General features: G+C 36.4%; 2 protein-coding genes across 2 annotated transcripts; both read left to right on the top strand.

Annotated features, from left to right (window-relative positions):
- Positions 1 to 1,242: 1,242 nt before the first annotated feature.
- LOC143453241 (uncharacterized) lies at positions 1,243 to 2,213 on the top strand. The gene is made up of 4 exons (XM_076954462.1): positions 1,243 to 1,418; positions 1,551 to 1,694; positions 1,802 to 1,891; positions 2,062 to 2,213. The coding sequence occupies exons 1-4, from the start codon at positions 1,274 to 1,276 to the stop codon at positions 2,193 to 2,195; spliced, it is 513 nt and encodes a 170-aa protein (XP_076810577.1). The 5' UTR covers positions 1,243 to 1,273; the 3' UTR covers positions 2,196 to 2,213.
- A 366-nt stretch (positions 2,214 to 2,579) lies between these two features.
- Positions 2,580 to 14,324, top strand: LOC143451735 (uncharacterized). The gene is made up of 14 exons (XM_076952457.1): positions 2,580 to 2,637; positions 2,807 to 2,917; positions 3,594 to 3,724; positions 4,072 to 4,312; positions 4,709 to 4,792; positions 5,258 to 5,311; positions 5,486 to 6,468; positions 6,550 to 6,880; positions 6,976 to 7,054; positions 7,138 to 7,283; positions 12,403 to 12,483; positions 13,127 to 13,389; positions 14,015 to 14,188; positions 14,271 to 14,324. The coding sequence occupies exons 1-14, from the start codon at positions 2,580 to 2,582 to the stop codon at positions 14,322 to 14,324; spliced, it is 2,790 nt and encodes a 929-aa protein (XP_076808572.1).
- The last annotated feature ends 3,671 nt before the right edge of the window (positions 14,325 to 17,995 follow it).

Below are 17,995 nucleotides of genomic sequence, written 5' to 3'. Positions count from 1 at the left end.
CAATAGCATACGTCACAATTACAGCGCAGCATTCGCTGAGCCTTTAAAAAGAGATTTATCCACAGACATATATTTGTTAGACAGGGGAACCATCTCGCAGTGAAAGTTTTACACTCCATTGCCAAGTTAATTACACTGGTCAAATCAAAAATCCTAATTCTAGACGTGGTTCTTGCTTGGCTGCGGCTCAGTCCTACATGTCCGCCTCTACGTCAATGTCTTGGTGGCATCGAAGCTACTCCGGAGTTAAGCTCAGGCGGCAAAGACCCTAGTCCAGGATCGTTGTGCAGATGGTGTTCTTCATTAGCTCATGCCTTATAAGCTGTCTTGTTTGTAACACCGTTCCTTCTTACTGATGCTGGAGTAATTCCTTCTAGTTCCGGCAGAAGGTGTGTAGTGGCAACAAATCTGCCTGGAGCAGTCTGGAGAACTCTAGAACTTTACTCGGAAAACGACGGAAACGGAAACGTGGATACGACGCTGTTCTAGGAATTCCGGCAGAAAAAAGACTGCTCTGGAAAGTCGTCGGAAACGAGAGTGCTCTGGAATTCAACTCTGGCGGATGAAAGGCTACATCGAGAACTTCAGTTTCAGTGGACGCGATATTTCTCCGGAATTTAACACAGACGTTAACTAGGCTCCAAAAGCTCCGGCAGCCACAAAACAGCTCCAGGAACTCTATCGGCAAAGAAATCGCTCCAGAATTTAACACAGGTGGAAGCGAGGATGTTTCGGGAACTCCAACAGCAACGAGGCTACTCCGGCAACTCGAGCCGAAAAAAACTGTTCCGAAGCTTAACTCGACGGCAACAAGGCTGGTTGGTTACGAGGTTGCTGAAGGACTTCGGCAGAAACACGACTGCCCTGAAAATCAACTCAGGTGCCAAGGAAGCTGCTCCAGAACTCAGGAAGAAGCGAGACTGGAACGTAACTCGGGGGGATAGTCCGGAACTTTGACCCAAACGAGATTGGAACTTTACTTCAGCGGCAACGAGGTTACTCGAGGTTACGTTGTAACGTAGGTTACAACGTACAGACGTGTTCGTGCTGACAGCAGCAGCACATATAATCATCATATATATATATATATATAAACTAATAAAATACTAAAATAAAGAATACTAACAACACTAAAAATAATATACTAAAACAAAACTATATAGACTAAAGAACCAATCGTTATGTTAACAAAGTTTAAATTTCAAGTTCACCTCATCAACAATTTTGAACAGGTATAAAACATAAGCTAAGATAATTACTGCAACGTTGAAGTATGTCGAAGCAAGAAGAGCAAAGATTGACCGAAGATAAACCTCAACTTGTACAACCTGATAACAATGAAGACAGCTCATCAGGTGAAAGTGATGAACAACCTGGAACATCAAGTGCTGTTGCAATGCAAGCGGGGATGCCTCATGGTGAGTAATCTGAGATTAAAAAGATTAAGTTTTCGTCTTTGCTGTAATTAATAATAGGAACCTTTTGACGTTTGCCTTTAAATTTGATGAAAAAAGAATTATTTTTTTGTTTTTCCTTTGTTGTAAATCCAGGGCCTGCAGATGCAGGAAATCAAGTCTTGCAAACAATGGAAAATGCTGAAACTTCTCTGAGTTTTGTAAGTAGAATCGATCCAGAAATCGACTTGAAAAATATAAAACCAACACAAGTTAAAGAGAAACAAATAAATCCTTTAGGTGAGCATTATAAGACCATACAACTTTACCTTGTAAAGTGCTTATTGTCTTTCTTTATGGTATCACATTGTTTTTATTTCTTCTTGAGCTTACCGTATATTTTAAAGATTCTGCAAAAAGATTTGAACCAAGAACTGAGCAGCAGAAGTCGGCAAATAATCTCTTTGACCTTCCTCAATTAAACACCCAAACACAAGGTGCATATTCGATGCTTTAACGTTTGTTTAAAATCTTATCGAAATATGCCGCTTTTGTATTATATGCCAACCTGCGAACTGTTTGCTTGGATTTTATTTGTGTTTCTATTTCATACGTTAGTTATTTCATTTGTACGGTTGGTAGTGTTTGTTGACATTTTCATTTCTAGATCCACCTGATGTGACCCATCCAAAGCAACCGATCGAAGCAAATCCACAGGTTGAGCCCCACACAGACATCTCAGAAGTGACCAATCAATCCAATGCTTTGAACACTGAAATACCTTCTACAAGTAATGATTAGATTATAGACAAAAAAGCAGTGAATACTGTTTGTGTTAATCATGTTTTGTTCAAATAAGTTACAAATTCTACAGTTAATTAAAATTCGAAAGACAAGGTGTATATTCGATACGTATAATTTCTGTTTGAATTTATTTAAAATGTATCACTTATGTTTTTAGAAAATGCAATAATGTACAATTAAAAATTATCTTTAAAATAAAGTTTAATGTTTTTGAATTTGTTTTACTTTTGCAAACATTCATTGTGCTTATTTCTATTTTCTGTAAACTGGTTTCAATAAATTGAATTTAGACACCTTCAATCTTTATTTTATTGCAGCTTTTGAATATCATTATTATATATTTCCAAGCTATTATTTTTTGCCTACATCTAATGCATCTAAATGCTAAATGATCTGACACGCTTAAACCATTGTTACAGTCATCATTATTGTGTGCTGAGTTTGTTTTGGCTTGTAATTGTCCATCTTTACAATATCTGGTATATTTGCAAATTTTCTTGAAGATGCTAAAATCAACGGTTTAAAATTATATGAACTTTTATTTGCAAGTTATTATTTGTTGCTTGAAACTAAAGCTTCATGCTTTATATAATGTGTCCATTTCTTAGAGCAAACCGGTTTTAGGCAACCTAAACAACCAATTTCAGCATCAAATTCACAAACGGCAGCACCAAGTACCAGTCCCTCAATAGCCAATCTACCAACGACTTCATCTGCAGGTATGTTTTGGAAGTGTTCAACATTGCACCTTTTTAAAGTTTTCTTTATACATCGGTTTAAAAATGTTACTCGAGTTAAGCCTATACGTAGATTTAATATTATCACTCAGGTCAAAGTCTACCAAAGTTCTGTTTGAATCAGTTTTTTTCAAATATTGTAAACAGGAATGTTTTAAATGTTGAATGTTCAGGAATGTTATATGTTTTAAATAAAATAAAAAAAAAGTAAAGAATAACCTAGAAAAAAGATTAGTTTACGTTAGAAAAATCTAAAGACATTTTATTTTCACCTGATGACTAAATCACACTTTCAAACGTTAAATTTGGTTCAAAATTATTTATTTCTGCTACAAAACATTGTATTCAACATAATTCATAGGTTTAATTATATCTCAATAATGTTTCATTATCAGATATCGTGCAAAATCAAGCCATGTCGGTGGAAATGTGTGTGATATCATACAATTTGGCTGGAGTTAGTTTTCAGTGATTGCAAAGTTCTTTGTTGTGGATATTGAGAGATGCTTCAATTCATATATTGCGTGCGAGTTAAAAGCTAATCACTTCCTGAACTATTTTACATGTGTCGCCTTCTAACTAAGTGCTTCGTGTTTCTATTCCCCAACAGCGGCGCAAGAGCAATGCATCTTTGCTTAAATGTTACATCTTATTTCAGAAACTAATAATCCACAAGCAACAAATTCACCTTGTGGACCTGGGACCAGTCAACACCAGGATAACAACAAAGGCAACCAGCATATAATGATCAGCTATAACTGGAATGATTCAAAGGATCTCGCTCATAAGGTTTGTAAATATATTTTATGATCTCAGTATACATGTTTTAACGAAATACACGAAATATTAATAGAATCAATTATCAAAAAATCACTCTCAACTTAAATATTTGTGCTAGGGTCAAGAAGAAAGTTTTATTTCATAAACATATCCTAAATATCAGCAAAAATATTACTTAAATGACGTGGATGTTATAAAGTGCGCTGTTCCGTTTTCGCCTTAGAGTTATTTTGCAAATTGCTAATAACCGAAACCGTTTGTTGGTTTTATAAAGATTACGAAAGCAGAAGAGTTGCAAATTAGCAACTCACAAACTTAACTTAACAATCTAGTTTAAATTTTTCGCACTTTTGCAGATATCCGATGAACTCTCTGCCGCTGGTTACAAAGTGTGGATTGATGAAAACGAGATGAGAGGAGACATTTATGACAAAATGTATGAAGCTGTTGACAACGCTTACTTGGTCCTCATGTTTCTGTCCGAAAATTATAAACTCAGTGAAAACTGCAAAAGGGAAGGCAAACTTGCCGCTGACAAGAGAAAACGTATAATACCCATTATCACCCAAGACAATTATAAAATGGAAGGCTGGACAGGTATATATTTTTATTATACTTTTGATTTGTGCTTGGTTGTTTTCAACGCATTTTTATGCTTTTAACTCGTTGACTTTTTTAAATTGATTTCTACGTCATAAAATGGGATGTTGCTTAAGGTTTGAATGGTAACATTAAATTTACTATTGTTATTTTCAATAATAATCATAATTGTTACACCAGAAAACGCAAACTCAAGTATACAAAAGCTTGTGGTGATAAATCAATGTTAACTTAAAAAGTGCTATATATTCTGCCCTTGCCTTAACTAATCATTTATGTAAGTTATGTTAATGTTTTTTTCTATTTTTACCTTTTGATATTCTTTACTGAATTGTTTTTTTCGCCAGCTTTCACCACAGATAACATTTTTATTTTTACAATTTTTATCAAAAGCTCTTTTGGTGTCGGGAAAACTCTACTACGATTTTAGCAAAGAATCATTTGAGGGTAACTTTGACAAACTTATCCAAGAAATAGGTAATTAAACTTATAATTTAAAATAGGAATTTTCACAACATTTTATTATTAAAAAATTAACTGAAGTTATTATTATTGGTTATTAGTTCATTTTATTTCATTTGCTGTTAGTTTTTATGCTTTTATCTGCTTTTATACTTCCAGGAATATTAATAATTGGAATTTTACAAAACTGCTGCCACGTTTTGTAATTATTGCGTGTTCGATTTCTCATTACGCCTTTTTTTTCTAAACTAAATTTTAGTTAAATGCAAACTGCCGCACTTATTATCATACTATCGTTTTATAATAGATTGCAGTTGTGCATAGCAACGATTAAAAAACGATTTAAAGTTTTAGTCAAGGCTTTTGCATTTTGGCACTGTTATTGCTTGTATTTATTTGGGTTTGGAACCAAAACCAAAATGATTCCTAAGGACATTTTTCCTTTCAACGATTCATAACTCTTTTTAACCTGTTCCATAGATCATCCCAATGAGCAACAGCAATTCACCAAATGTTTGGAGACAAATAAAGCAGGTTAGTTTATACAATGATGTATTTGATGTAACATTAATGTTTGTTTTATATGCCGTAGTTGCTGAGGAAAACAACATGTGCGTTCTGCAACTGTTCCGATTTATAAATATATATATAACCTTATGCAGTTCCCTTTTTTAATATTCATGCTTTAAAGGTCTGTATTCTTATCAGACCACCGAAAACTCGGAAAGCGAGAGGAAGCTATTGGAAAAGTTTTGCAAGAGCAAAATAAACGCCGTGAAGATGACATCCGTCTCCAAGCTGGAATCGACGTCTCAGTAGCAGATATTCCAATTGTCCATCCAAAGTACACTAAGGTATCTTATTTCCAAGGACAGGCAGTTCCAGAACATGAAACTTATGCCGCTTCAACTGGTGAACCTGATACACTTAAGCGGGATGAGGATATTGAATTTGAAGAATTGTTGAAGTCCAACAATCGCTTTACAGCATTTATAGGTTACCCTGGATCCGGAAAGACGACTTTATCCAAAAGATTAGCCAAAACAGAAGAATACACATGTCTTTATTATAAATTTATGGAGATGCCTGTTGGCAAAGAGGTCAGTTTCCGGAAGCTAATTATGGATAACATTTATCCGGATTTAGACGACAGCACTCGAGAGGATGCATGGGAGTGGATCAAAGAAAATCAGAAAAGTTGTCTTCTACTCTTTGATGGTCTGGATCAGGCGGAGTGGTCATTTAAAGACAAAGTACCGAAAGTGAACTATGATACTCCAGAAAGTGTACCGATACTTTTAGCCAATCTTTGCAATAAACAATTCCTTCCAGACATTAAGCTCGTTTTCACCTCCAGGCCCCACAGTGTCACCAGGCTTCCTGCTCCACTACGTCCAGACTATACAATCTTACTTGGTGATCTGCCCCTAGAAGGTATGAAGGAACTGTTTTATTTTTATGCTGGTGCTTCTGCCGACCAGCTTTGGAATGATCTTTCCCGAAATGCTAAAATTGTTTTTGCACTTTGTTTCAACCCGCTGTTGCTTCAGTTAGTTATAGCAGCAGGTTTGGCTCCTACAACAAAAATTGGAAAAATCATCACCACTACGAGGGTTTTTGCCACAGTTTTGGAGAACCTCAGATGCAGTGAGCATGCAAAACACCAAGACATCACTTTACTAGTAAAGCAGGTGAGAGAACTGAACATGTTTCTGTTTGCCTAAAATAGTGAGAATGAACAAGATCATATTATTATTTGTTTTATGTTGCAGCTCAGTGAATTGGCCTACAAAACCACAATGAGGTCTTCAGTTATCATCACACGAAACGACCTTAGAGCAGTTGGTCTTAAACCAGACGAGATACAAGATATCGTCGTCGGCATTTACGCCCATTTTGCGGCAGTCAGCCGCGTGTTTGATGGCCACGTGAAGTATTACTTCGCCCACCAGCTGTATCAGGAGTTTTTCACCGCAAAGTTTATCGTTAATGAGCTGCCCATGGATAAGTTTAAGCACTTTGTTTCAAACGAGCTATTTTCCAAGGAGAAGTGGTCTGTTATTAGGAGATTTGTTTGCGGTCTGCTCATAGATATGATGAAAGGTATTATCAGGATAGTAGTTATGTGCATTTTAAGTTATGATTTACTATTAAGCTTATTCAAACATGAAAATTGTAAAATATCAACTTTTCTTCAGATTCCAGCATCAGCAGTATTGCTGCAAATGGGCACGATCAACCAGAACGCTCGTGCTTGTCCTCACTTCCTTTCAACAGGTGAAGTTAAAAACGTTTTTGTTGTTCTATAAGCGATCTCATACTAGGCAAGAAAGAGAAAAAAGCGATTATGACATTTTTAGACAAGATGACCAGGTAGAGGAGCAGATTTCACTTACACAGGAGCCAGCAGAGGAGACGATATCATCTCCTGAACATCAGTCATCAGCCTTACTTTCACCTAGGTCTACAGAACAGCAGGCATATAAGAAGACATCCTCTGTATCCGGTTTGTACCATTCTGTTCTTGTTACAGTATTTGCAAAGAAATTTGGTACAGTTTTCAAAAGTACCAGCGCCCAATCGTATCGTTCGTATCTCTCGGTGATGAAGTATTTCGCCGCAAGGGTCATGATACTATTGCGCTCGCTCCAACTTGACAAGATTTGTCAATATGATGTTCATTGAATTGACATCCCCGTAACTTCTAATTCCACAAAAACACTACAATAACGTATCCCTTCAATCACATGTTTTTCATTTTATTTTAGGCCTTAAATATGAAGGACGAAAAATTGTTTCGACGTAGGTGGTCGCAAAGACATAAACAATTACGACGATAATTACCACAAATAAAACGGGCAAATGTGGCCTCGAAGGCTAAAAAGGAAGGCTGAAACGTGTATCACAATAATATAATGACAAAGAATAAAATTTTATTTCAATTGGCGTCGAATACAAAATAAGTGCTCATTTTAATAATTTAATTTTCATTGTAAATCAATCCCACAGTACTACGAAGCACATAGCAAAGGATTTATTAAAACATCCAAAGGTTTGATGGAAACATCGTCTCTAATGGTTACGATGAAAATAATCAAAATAACAACAAAGTCACGTGATCGATTCATTGTTGTCATTTTGTATCAAACTGATCCAGACCTGCAATTGATGAAGTTAACTGTAACTGCCACTTGCACAACTGTTTAAAATTTTAGTTATACTCTAAAAGTAAACGTTGCGAAGTTAAGATGGGCACTATCACTGTTAATGGGTTAATGGAGGTTACATGGCGTCTGAATAATCCCGTCATCACCACAGGACAAGGATAATGCTAAAGCCGAAACTTGTGGTAAGGTACCGGTAATAAGCATATGTGTAAAAAACTTACATTTTATGTCTGACTAAAACTTAGTAATATTCCAAGAAAAGTTGCCGAAGATTAGGGCATGTTTCAGTGTATGAGAAACATAGTGAAGAATCCGGTAGGATGTAAAACGAAATATGAATAGATTTCTGAGTAGTTTGTGTGGTTAGCCTATGTATAGGCTACCGGCAAATATACTTTCATATCAGTTGCAACTTCAGAGCTACAATTAAAATCCTTTTTAATCATTTTTGCTTTGTCTTTGTCCACATTTTAAGCTACTGTATATTTTAGCACACTATACTGGTTAACAAACTGCAAAAGTTGCATATAATAGATGTTATGACGTTCAAGCTAAATTTCCTAGGTTACTGCTTTCAGAAATGTTCCAATGTGAAAGCTCTGCCCATATTTTTTATGGACATTGTTGTCTTAGGTCCAAGAACTTAAACACAATTGCATAATAATAACATCGAAAAGTGGTTAACCTATTAGCACAAAGTATAAGGACCAATCAACCTATTTCCAGTTATAATAGGCTGGTAAAATTGGCTGCAAATAACCATAAACACATGACTGGGGTATAATAGTTGCATTCATTCATCATCTTTTACAAAGACTCTTTTTTGTAAATTATAGATGTGATAAATTTTATCAGATAAAAGTAAGAATTGATAGAAGTAGCCTATTACACAGCATGATGATGTTATTAGATGTAGCACCCATGTTTGTTGCTGTGCTACTGCTATATCTGTTTAAGTCTTATATGCTTGGCTTTGTACACTAGCCTGTGGAGCTCTACAACTGCTTTTGTCTCACTTAGTTTAGTTTCTTAAATTGCTCACATAACAGTTATTTCCATTTGTTGTTGCATATTTTGAGAATAACCTTCAGCTGAAGTTCTTAAATGTGATACGCTAAAGTTAAAATCATATCTTGAGTTGAAAAGGCATTGAGTTAGACAACTTTAGGTGTTGAGATAATTAGTGCTAACTATGCTCTGGGGAAACAAAAGTACACTTCAGTTACTATTAGTAGTTTACATGCATTTTATTAATTTAAGTTGCCTTAAATTGTTTGAATTTTCATGCAAATGAAATCAAGTTCATGAGCTTTTACTGTATTACAATTGCTACACAAACAGTGATACAACATTTTGTACATTACTTGAATCAATGGAATTACACACATCTATTTGGGTGGCATAAAGCTCAATATTGAGTACATTTATTTTCGTGCATTGTTTGTAAGTCCTGTGGCATTAACTGTAATTTGTGCATTATCATATCCACGTCATTCAACACAGTCAGTCCATAAATTGTCATTTTTGTGCTGTGCAGTATACAGGACAGGCCTTACTAAGCACGAACCCAATGCAAGAACTGATGGTGGGCATTTTTTTGCCAATAACTTAATGGAATAATATAACTTAACTTTAAATAACTTAATGGAATAATATTCATATCAACGTTAACCAAATATAAACTCTTTGCAAATCAGCTCTCATCAAAGCTTTGCTTTGTGATATGTTTTCACCAAGTTCACATTCTCTTTCGAGAAAGTTAAATAATAACATTGACAATAACACTTCGAGAACAAATTAACAACACTGTCATTTGCACAAAGAAATGCTAATTTTGTTTTGGTACTAAGGGGCATGGAGCCCAAGTTGTTTAAATCACTGGCAATGGCCTAAGACCAGCACTGACAATAAATATACATATACTTGTAGTATGAAATGTTTCTTTTGTCAGTGTCTCATTGTGGCAAATGCTGCCAAGTATACAATGTTTACTCTGTTTTAAAGGGTAATGATGAACATTTTTACAGTAATATAAACAATGTCCATTGCAAAATCATGGGATCACTGCTGATAGTCTGTAGTTGTTACTGGAGTAAGAGTCAGGGGTTGACTTTTGGGTTGACTATTGATCAGTTTCAGCATTGTAACTGCTGTGAAAAGCCGGTACTTAAATAAGGCTTTTCATTGATTTTCATCGGTTTTGGTTTGACACACAGTTCACTCAGGTCTGTTGCAGTTTGATAAGCATTTTTCTAGCAGCACCAGGTGGTCTTCACGTCAAACAAATGCATGTGATGTTTGTGGATTGGTTGCCACTTAAGATAGACATCGTGTTTGTTGCGCATGTCTCTGAGGTTGAGTGCAGGTTGTGGAAGAATACTTCAGTGGCTGTTTTGCGAATGAGTTGTCATTCTAAGAATATAAATTTCATTAAATATAAAATAGAGAAAAAGCATTGCAAATTAAATACTAATTTACAAGTTTTTGTGTCACAGCAGGAAATCATTTATATTGCCATTTTGCTATATACAAGTATTTTGACACTGAAAATCACAACTAAACATACTAGCAGAAAATTAGAATAAACTAATTTGGAGCAAAAGCACTGTTACATTCATCTGTATAATACAAACGTTTACAATACTATAATACATGGCTTGGTCGCAATGTTTCGATTGTTTTTTCAAAAATTTGGTTTTGATACTCATAAACTGATTCAGTACTCCTCTACTTATTATTACAAAATCAATTACAGCACTACTACGAAAGCAAGCAAAACCTGTTTCTGTTTAGTGTCTCGGCCAACAGAAAATAATATAGCTGAAATATGGTTTAGGCTAACACTTGTGTTATTTTACACTGGCCGCCCCTACCAACTCATGTAAAAAAATGATAGCCACCATATGGTGTGCTACACATTTATATGCAATAAAGTCGGTTTAATATGACCACCCGCTTTATATGACCATGTTGATATAGTGCCAAACTTTGCCATACAAATGTCTCTGTTTACTATGACCTGTGTTTGAGTATTACGACCACTTTTTCAATTTTATTCACCCAATGTTTCTTTGTCAACTATGCAATGAGACAGGAATGACTGTGCCATGTGAGTTTTCTTTCGCACCATGTAAAAAATGTATGAGATTTTAGAAAGTTTAGTCAATTTGTTTCTGACTGTGTCGATACTGCTTGGTGTATGGCAATGTATCAGGCTTGCAGCTTTGGTTATTATGACTATTCCGATATTGTAACCAAAATGGTTTGGTCCAAAGACAGTCATAATAAGCGAAGTGTACTGCATTAACATGCAGTGTAATAATTTCGCTCAATTCTCTTTGCTAATATGATATTAGAAGATAGTTTTTACACGACCTCAGAGATGATTCCCCACCAATCAAACATCGGTTATTGAGCAAGACTTAGTACAGTTCTCAGAGGTGAGCAGTACTATAGTACCAAATTATTTTATTGCGGTACTTTATTCAGTACCGATACCATCGGTACTTTTAGAGAACAGTACAGAATCCCTGTACTGAATTACTTTTTTCTAGAAATTTAAGTTTGTTCCAGTGCTTGGTACTTCTAAAATGATTACTTCAAGGTTTTCAGAAGTTTGTTTTTTAAAATTTCATTTTGAGTGAAACTTGATTTCAATTTTAGTGTTTTTTGCTCTTTTTTAATCTACAAATGTCTAATAAAGTCGCATAGAGTGAGTTCACATTGTTTTTGACCTGAAGTAACCTTTAGCGGGGCCATAATATCAGCAAAAGTTGCACTTGTAACATGATCCAGTAGTTTGGTACCCAGTACTGGCAAAGTACCGGACTACTTTTTTGAAATAGTACCAAATACCGGAACCGTTGGAACCTTTATTGCCAAGTACCGTTACCAATGGTACTTTCTACGTACTGAGTGCCCACCTCTGACTGCTCGTGATCCATGTACTTTATAATAAAACGGTGTCATGCACAGTTTGCATATTATTTAAAACAATGCATTGTAATTGTAATACATAACCGTTATAAAATAAAAGATCCTCTAGCAACTGCTCTTAACATGCAGTCTTAAAATATTACTACAACCAATTTTTTGTTTTCAACATTATATATACTGTGCCTATTTCGGAAACTACACTTTATCAAATTTGTATCAAAATATTGTTTTAGAACGTTAGTAATCAGCAGCAAAAAGATAAAATAGTTGTCTGTTTTGTGAGCAGCCATTCGCCCAGTTTGGTAAATCAAAAATGCAACTTCAGTAAATGGCATCCAGTCAGTTAAAAAAACGCAAATTTAGCAAATCAGCAAGTAGGCTTATATGCAAAAAAATTGGCAATAGTTTCATTTAGTACATTTCACTGCATTCTAGCCTACAGTTACTTGCAAGCTATTTTGTATAGGCCTAGACTATATTTGTCACCTGTCAGTATTAAGCTTGATAATAATTTATTTCCAGATGTTGCTGAGAAGAGGAGGATTTGGATAGAAGCACTAAAGTCACAGCTGGTACGATTTGAGAAACTGCAGGATTGGTATGGTAAGTTTATTTTCTGACTTTGTCCTAAATCTGCGATTAAATGAATAAACTGCATGTGCATGTTATGCATTATTTGCCATAGACATGCATTATATGCAGCAGAACACACATTTATGTTGAATTTCAAAACTTACCTTTACTTGGCCTAGTACAGTAAGGCTGCTGGCAGACTGGTGATGCTGTGAAAATATTTCTGTGATAATATTTTGTGAAAATTGTTGAAATGACATGTAGCCTATTTAGCCGGGAAATATTTCCACATAATCACTGGTAGATTAGTACAGCAGCCTACTAGGCCAAGTAAAAGTAAGTTTTGTAATTTACATGTCTATTGCAAACATATTGCCAGTGCTAGTGTACAGAGCCTAGCTTAGTAGGCTGCCGGTGATTCTGGTGAAAATATTTACCGGCTAAATAGGCCACATGTCATTTAGATCAATTCTGGTTGTTGTATTAAGTTTATATTCAGTTTAAAATGACTGCTTCTTGTTTTAATTCGTCCCAAACAGGTAATTTAAAGAAGACTAAGTTTTCGCTTTCAACTTGACTTTGTTGCTTAAACATGAAAAATTTCCGTCTTAAATTTATTTCTATAACGCGGCGAACTACAACCGGTAAATAATTAACTATTATGTTTGTTTAGTTGGCAACAACAGACGCAGATATGTTTCGCTTTTATGCGAATTAAACGAATCCAGCGACATGGAACTCTTCAATATGGCGTCACTGCACTTTCCAACAAAGCTTGATCTGAGTCTATTTAAATTGTCATCATCAGAAGCCGCGATCTTTTGTGACGTTTTAAGAAAACAACAAATTGAGTTAAAGGAGCTTGATCTGGGGAACTGCTTCTCCCCTGATGATGTGGAAAGATTAATTTCGGCGATCTCTGAGATGCCTGGAAAGGTTTGACGATGTATTCAACTTTTTATCGTTTGCTTAGAACAGCAAAAGACGTCATAATGAATTGTTTACATTTGTTCTTATGACGTCATAATGGCTAGTACGAAGATATTTTTCAAGGCAGTTTGCTGAGATTACTGGGCAGTGTAGGTCGGATATTTTGTGCTAATTTATATAAAATTGCAGAATAATTTTGCGACGGTTTAGTGATTACTTGAATCTACAAGGAATGTGGAATCTGCGATAAACTTGGTCGCTTAAAATTCCTTCTTTTTAATGAAAAAATGACAAACTTTTGTTGGATCAGTTTTAGCCTGGCATGTACCGGTTAATATTTGGGTCAAATGAAAAGTTTCATTTTATTTAAAACTGAAAATATTTTTGCAAACTTATTATCAGGATTTGTTTCTTCAACTAATACTCGATACCGGTTTTAATTGGTCGCTCAAAATTATTTCTATTTAATTCAAAAACCAAGAATTTGTGTCGGACCAGTAGGCTAGGCCTAAATCTGACCACGTGGTGCTGGTTAGTTATTAACCAATTAATGGTAATATTAACTTGTGTGTAGTAATATATTAGCTTCACCAATACACCAGGTTGTAGTTTACAAACATTTCATCTGCAGGTAAAATTGTTGAACATCAGTGTCAACATAATCAAAGACATTCCAGGACCAGAATTTTTCGCTAAAATTGAAGAAGGTCTGTGGATGGCTGGTTGCTTCGAAGATGGAAGATTCCTCGCAAATTCGAGCGAGAGACAAAAAATTCAACTCGTCCTTGACCAGCTTCATGGCTCGGTATTCTTTATATCTTGTCATGTTTGTGTCAACTTGAACTTTGCACAGAGATTTAGTTTTTAACCAAATTTTTAATTTATAGCGGTTGGAAGTTCATGTTGGTGACGCCTATCTCACTTCGCGCAATCACTGTTGACGTAATAATGGTAAGTAGGTTTCATTTTTAAACAGAAATTCTATTTTAATTAAATTCTGATAAAATTGCTTCCACACATCGATTCACTTGTTTAAAAGAAATTGCGTCGTGGCCGGGATTCGAACCGCGGACTTCTGCGATATCGAGTGATCGCTCAACCCGATGCGCCATCTACAGATTTACTAATTCTTTGATAAAATTGATTTATATTTGTACATAAACTAATAGTGATGTCATAATTATAATAGTTAGACATGTTAATTCAAATAAATATTCACTGCATTATGTTGAATGGTGAATTTGCTGTAATATTTTAGATTTGCTGATTTTTGTGATTTGAAATATCCAGAGTGAGTTTTGTGGAAATAAAATTTGTTGTAAGACAGAAATTGGTTTTGTGTCAATATTTTCAGCGTCACATTTCTGCCCAAGCGTTATAAGTAGGTTTTTATCATCGCTAATTGCTTTGTAGAGTTCAGCTCTAAATTGCTTATATCTGCTCAAATCTAATGAGGCTGGTACTATGGCTTGTAGGCTAAAGCATCCGCCTCGAATGCTGCCTCTACCTTGTAACCAATGATTGTCGTCGGAACGGAACCACGAACGCGCTCCCTTTAAGGGGTTATTCGCTGTAAGAACATCATTTTATGTAGTGACTAAAAAGTTACAGCTTTGAGACTAATTAAAAAATAAAACGAAGAAAAATAGGCTAAACAACTTAACACGCAACACAAAGCACAGCAGCACGTCAGAATCTTGTTTTGGCGTTTCGATATAAAAGCTTTGTTTTCAAGCTGACAACAATGAACCGAGTTTGCATCGAGAATCGTAAGTTTGTCGATGTCGTGTGTGATCTACTTTCGCATGAGACGCAAAAGCGATATTTGTCGTGGGCTTTGTGCAGTCTGATATCACTTTAACAGCTTAGCAGCGTCACCGCCATACTTTCATACTCGGTTTATGGTCGTAGCAATAGTTATGAAAGGACGGTTATTCCGTCACACCACCAACATTGTTTTCTGCTATTGCCCGACTTTGAAAAACGGCAAAGTGGGCAAAGAGCCGAGGGCAGATGTCGCATTTCAATTGCATTTACACAGAGAATGCAAAGAGATGAAACCTATTTAACGATAGTTTGTGTGCATAGAATGTACCAACAAAGAAGGTTGCGTAATAACGTAATTTGTAGCAGACATTTGTGACAGGATCTCCGTTACGTGGTAACGTAGATTGCGTAATTATTTATAATTTCGTGCAACATTACCGAGCACACACACTTGGTATAAACCTATTTAGATGCAAATGAAAACTCTCCAGGGAAGTTGACTCTCTTACGCAGCGAAAAACTGGCAGTTATACCCTGACCTTTTCATGATGACAAGTTAAGGTGAAAAGCGAGACTCGGCGGGCCCTGGATGCATAATATTTGCCTCTTTTGCTTTTTTTAAGATCTCAAAAATTTCCTCTTTCAAGATGACAACTCTAAAGACATCCATCGCGGAGCTGAAGGATCGACCAAAGCTTCTACCTTTGAAGTCGTGACAGAGATGCCTCTGGTTTTGCGACGACAATTCCAGGCCATTTCGGCTTTGGTGATGGCTTTGCTGACGTCCGCTTGCGATGGGATTCTCACCCCAGTCTTCTGCATGAGCTCAATGTTCTTCGTTTGGCGAAGAAGTTCGAGGTCGCCGGAATCCCATTCGAAGATGCAGCTCGACATGAACTAACAATGGATGAGATACTTTAGTACACCTCGCAGCTAAGCGACGCATGAAGCGCCGAACAATAAGCCACACGATAAGGTGAAAACTTAGAAATTTCCGCAGCGATTTTAAATGTAAGTACGAAAATAAATTTAACTTTTAAAGCATTTTAACCTTTGTCCTACTGCATGGGTACAATTGTAACCTTTCCAATTTTAAATTAAGGCAGTATTTTTTGTAGAAACCTGAGGGACCTGAAATTTCCTGACATCTCTAGATCTTTGTGTTAGATTATGCAGAGTAAATTTCGGCAAAAAATATTTACACATTACCGAGATTGAGGATCGAGTTGTTTTTACACCCTTAACAGGCGGCATGGGTACAATTGTACCCATACACATTGTGTATCGAAATGATGCCAGAATACATAACCCAAAGACAATTTTTCCAATTTTGAGTGAAACAGATTACCGAAATGATTTATTTGATACGAAATATGAACGAAAATTTAATCGAGGTGGTTTTAGTCGGTTTCAAAAGTAAAAAACTTTGTTTTTGTCACTCATTTTTCGTCGCAAATAGGCTGAATGCAAGCCACGCAGCTTTTCCTGGTCTTACGTCGTTTTCGTTTCTGGTCTCTGCAGACATAGCAGCTGCCAACAATCGGTGTAGCTCCACGACTTCCATGGGGTTCTTTGGAGTTAGTTGCTGGAGTTAGTTCGCCTTCTGGCGGTGTCGCAGTGTGCCGTCCAAGAACCATTTCCTCTGCAGCTCGAAGCAAACGGTTTCTCATCACCATCCGGTTGGCAGAGCGAGCTTTCACTGAAGGCATACATAGCTGTTTCGCAAGATCTTTCAGAAACTTTCTCCGCTGGTCCTTTTTCCTGAAATCTGAGTTGTGTTCCCTGTAGATGATAAACGACGCTAAACCAGTGACGTCGATCATGTTATAGAAAAACGCCAAAGTCCAACGCAATGTCCGTCGTTTTACAGTGTATTCACCCAGCATTTTGCCCATCGTGTCCACCCCATCTTTGGTTTCGTTGTAATAATTGATTATCTCTGGTTTGCTTGATTGCATCGCTTCGACTTCTCCAGTCATGTGCTTGGATATGGACTAACTGTGTCAGTAACTTTGAGCCACCAAACAGCAACAATGTAGGCTAGAAATTTCTACCCACTTATCTCATTCGAAATCTATGTTAAATTTCGACTGAGTGAGATGCCATGAAATATCAGAGGAAATTATGGGAGTAGAGTACAGCGACATAATGAGCTGTTTGTCTGCGTATAATCGAGGTCACAAAGATAAAGATGCTATATCATATAGCGTTGTCCACTGTCTACTTGGCCTAACAACACGTGTGATACTTCCGTAGAGCACAATATTTAAACGTTCAGACCAATAAATACAGCACACCGTACAAAAAGTATAACTAATTTGGGAATTTCAATATAAAATGTATGTGGGTACAATTGTACCCATACCGCCTTTTAGCGGTGTAAAATTATGCAGTAGGACAAAGGTTAAAGCGTTTTATATGAGGTGTAAAAAAATAGAAAAGTTTTGCGTCCCTCGCGTTCTGAGCTGGATGGTCGAAACGCAGGAATTTAACAACCAGCCTTTAAGCACTTTCGGCTTTCTACGAAATTCAAAATATGGCTTCGGGAATGGGGCGATATTTTCTGCCTTAGCGCAGGGCGGCTAAAACCTAGGTTACGCCGCTGTTTCAGAATAACTATGAAGTGGTGAAAATGAAGCTCCACGATTTAAGTTGCTACTCCTCCTAAAGTTGCCTCAGAGCTAAAACATCACATCATCATCATCATCATCTGCCAATGGCTTATTGGAGTCTGCCTCGCGTCCATCGTAACAAAGCGACTGCTTTGCATGACGTATACACATGATGACGCGTGATGACGCATGACGTATACACAGTGGTGAAAACAAACCGGAACGGTCCGGAA

The sequence above is a fragment of the Clavelina lepadiformis genome, chromosome 4 (genome assembly GCF_947623445.1).
Source record: "Clavelina lepadiformis chromosome 4, kaClaLepa1.1, whole genome shotgun sequence".
Taxonomy (NCBI): domain Eukaryota; kingdom Metazoa; phylum Chordata; class Ascidiacea; order Aplousobranchia; family Clavelinidae; genus Clavelina; species Clavelina lepadiformis.
This window is presented reverse-complemented; position numbering and strand designations above follow the sequence as displayed.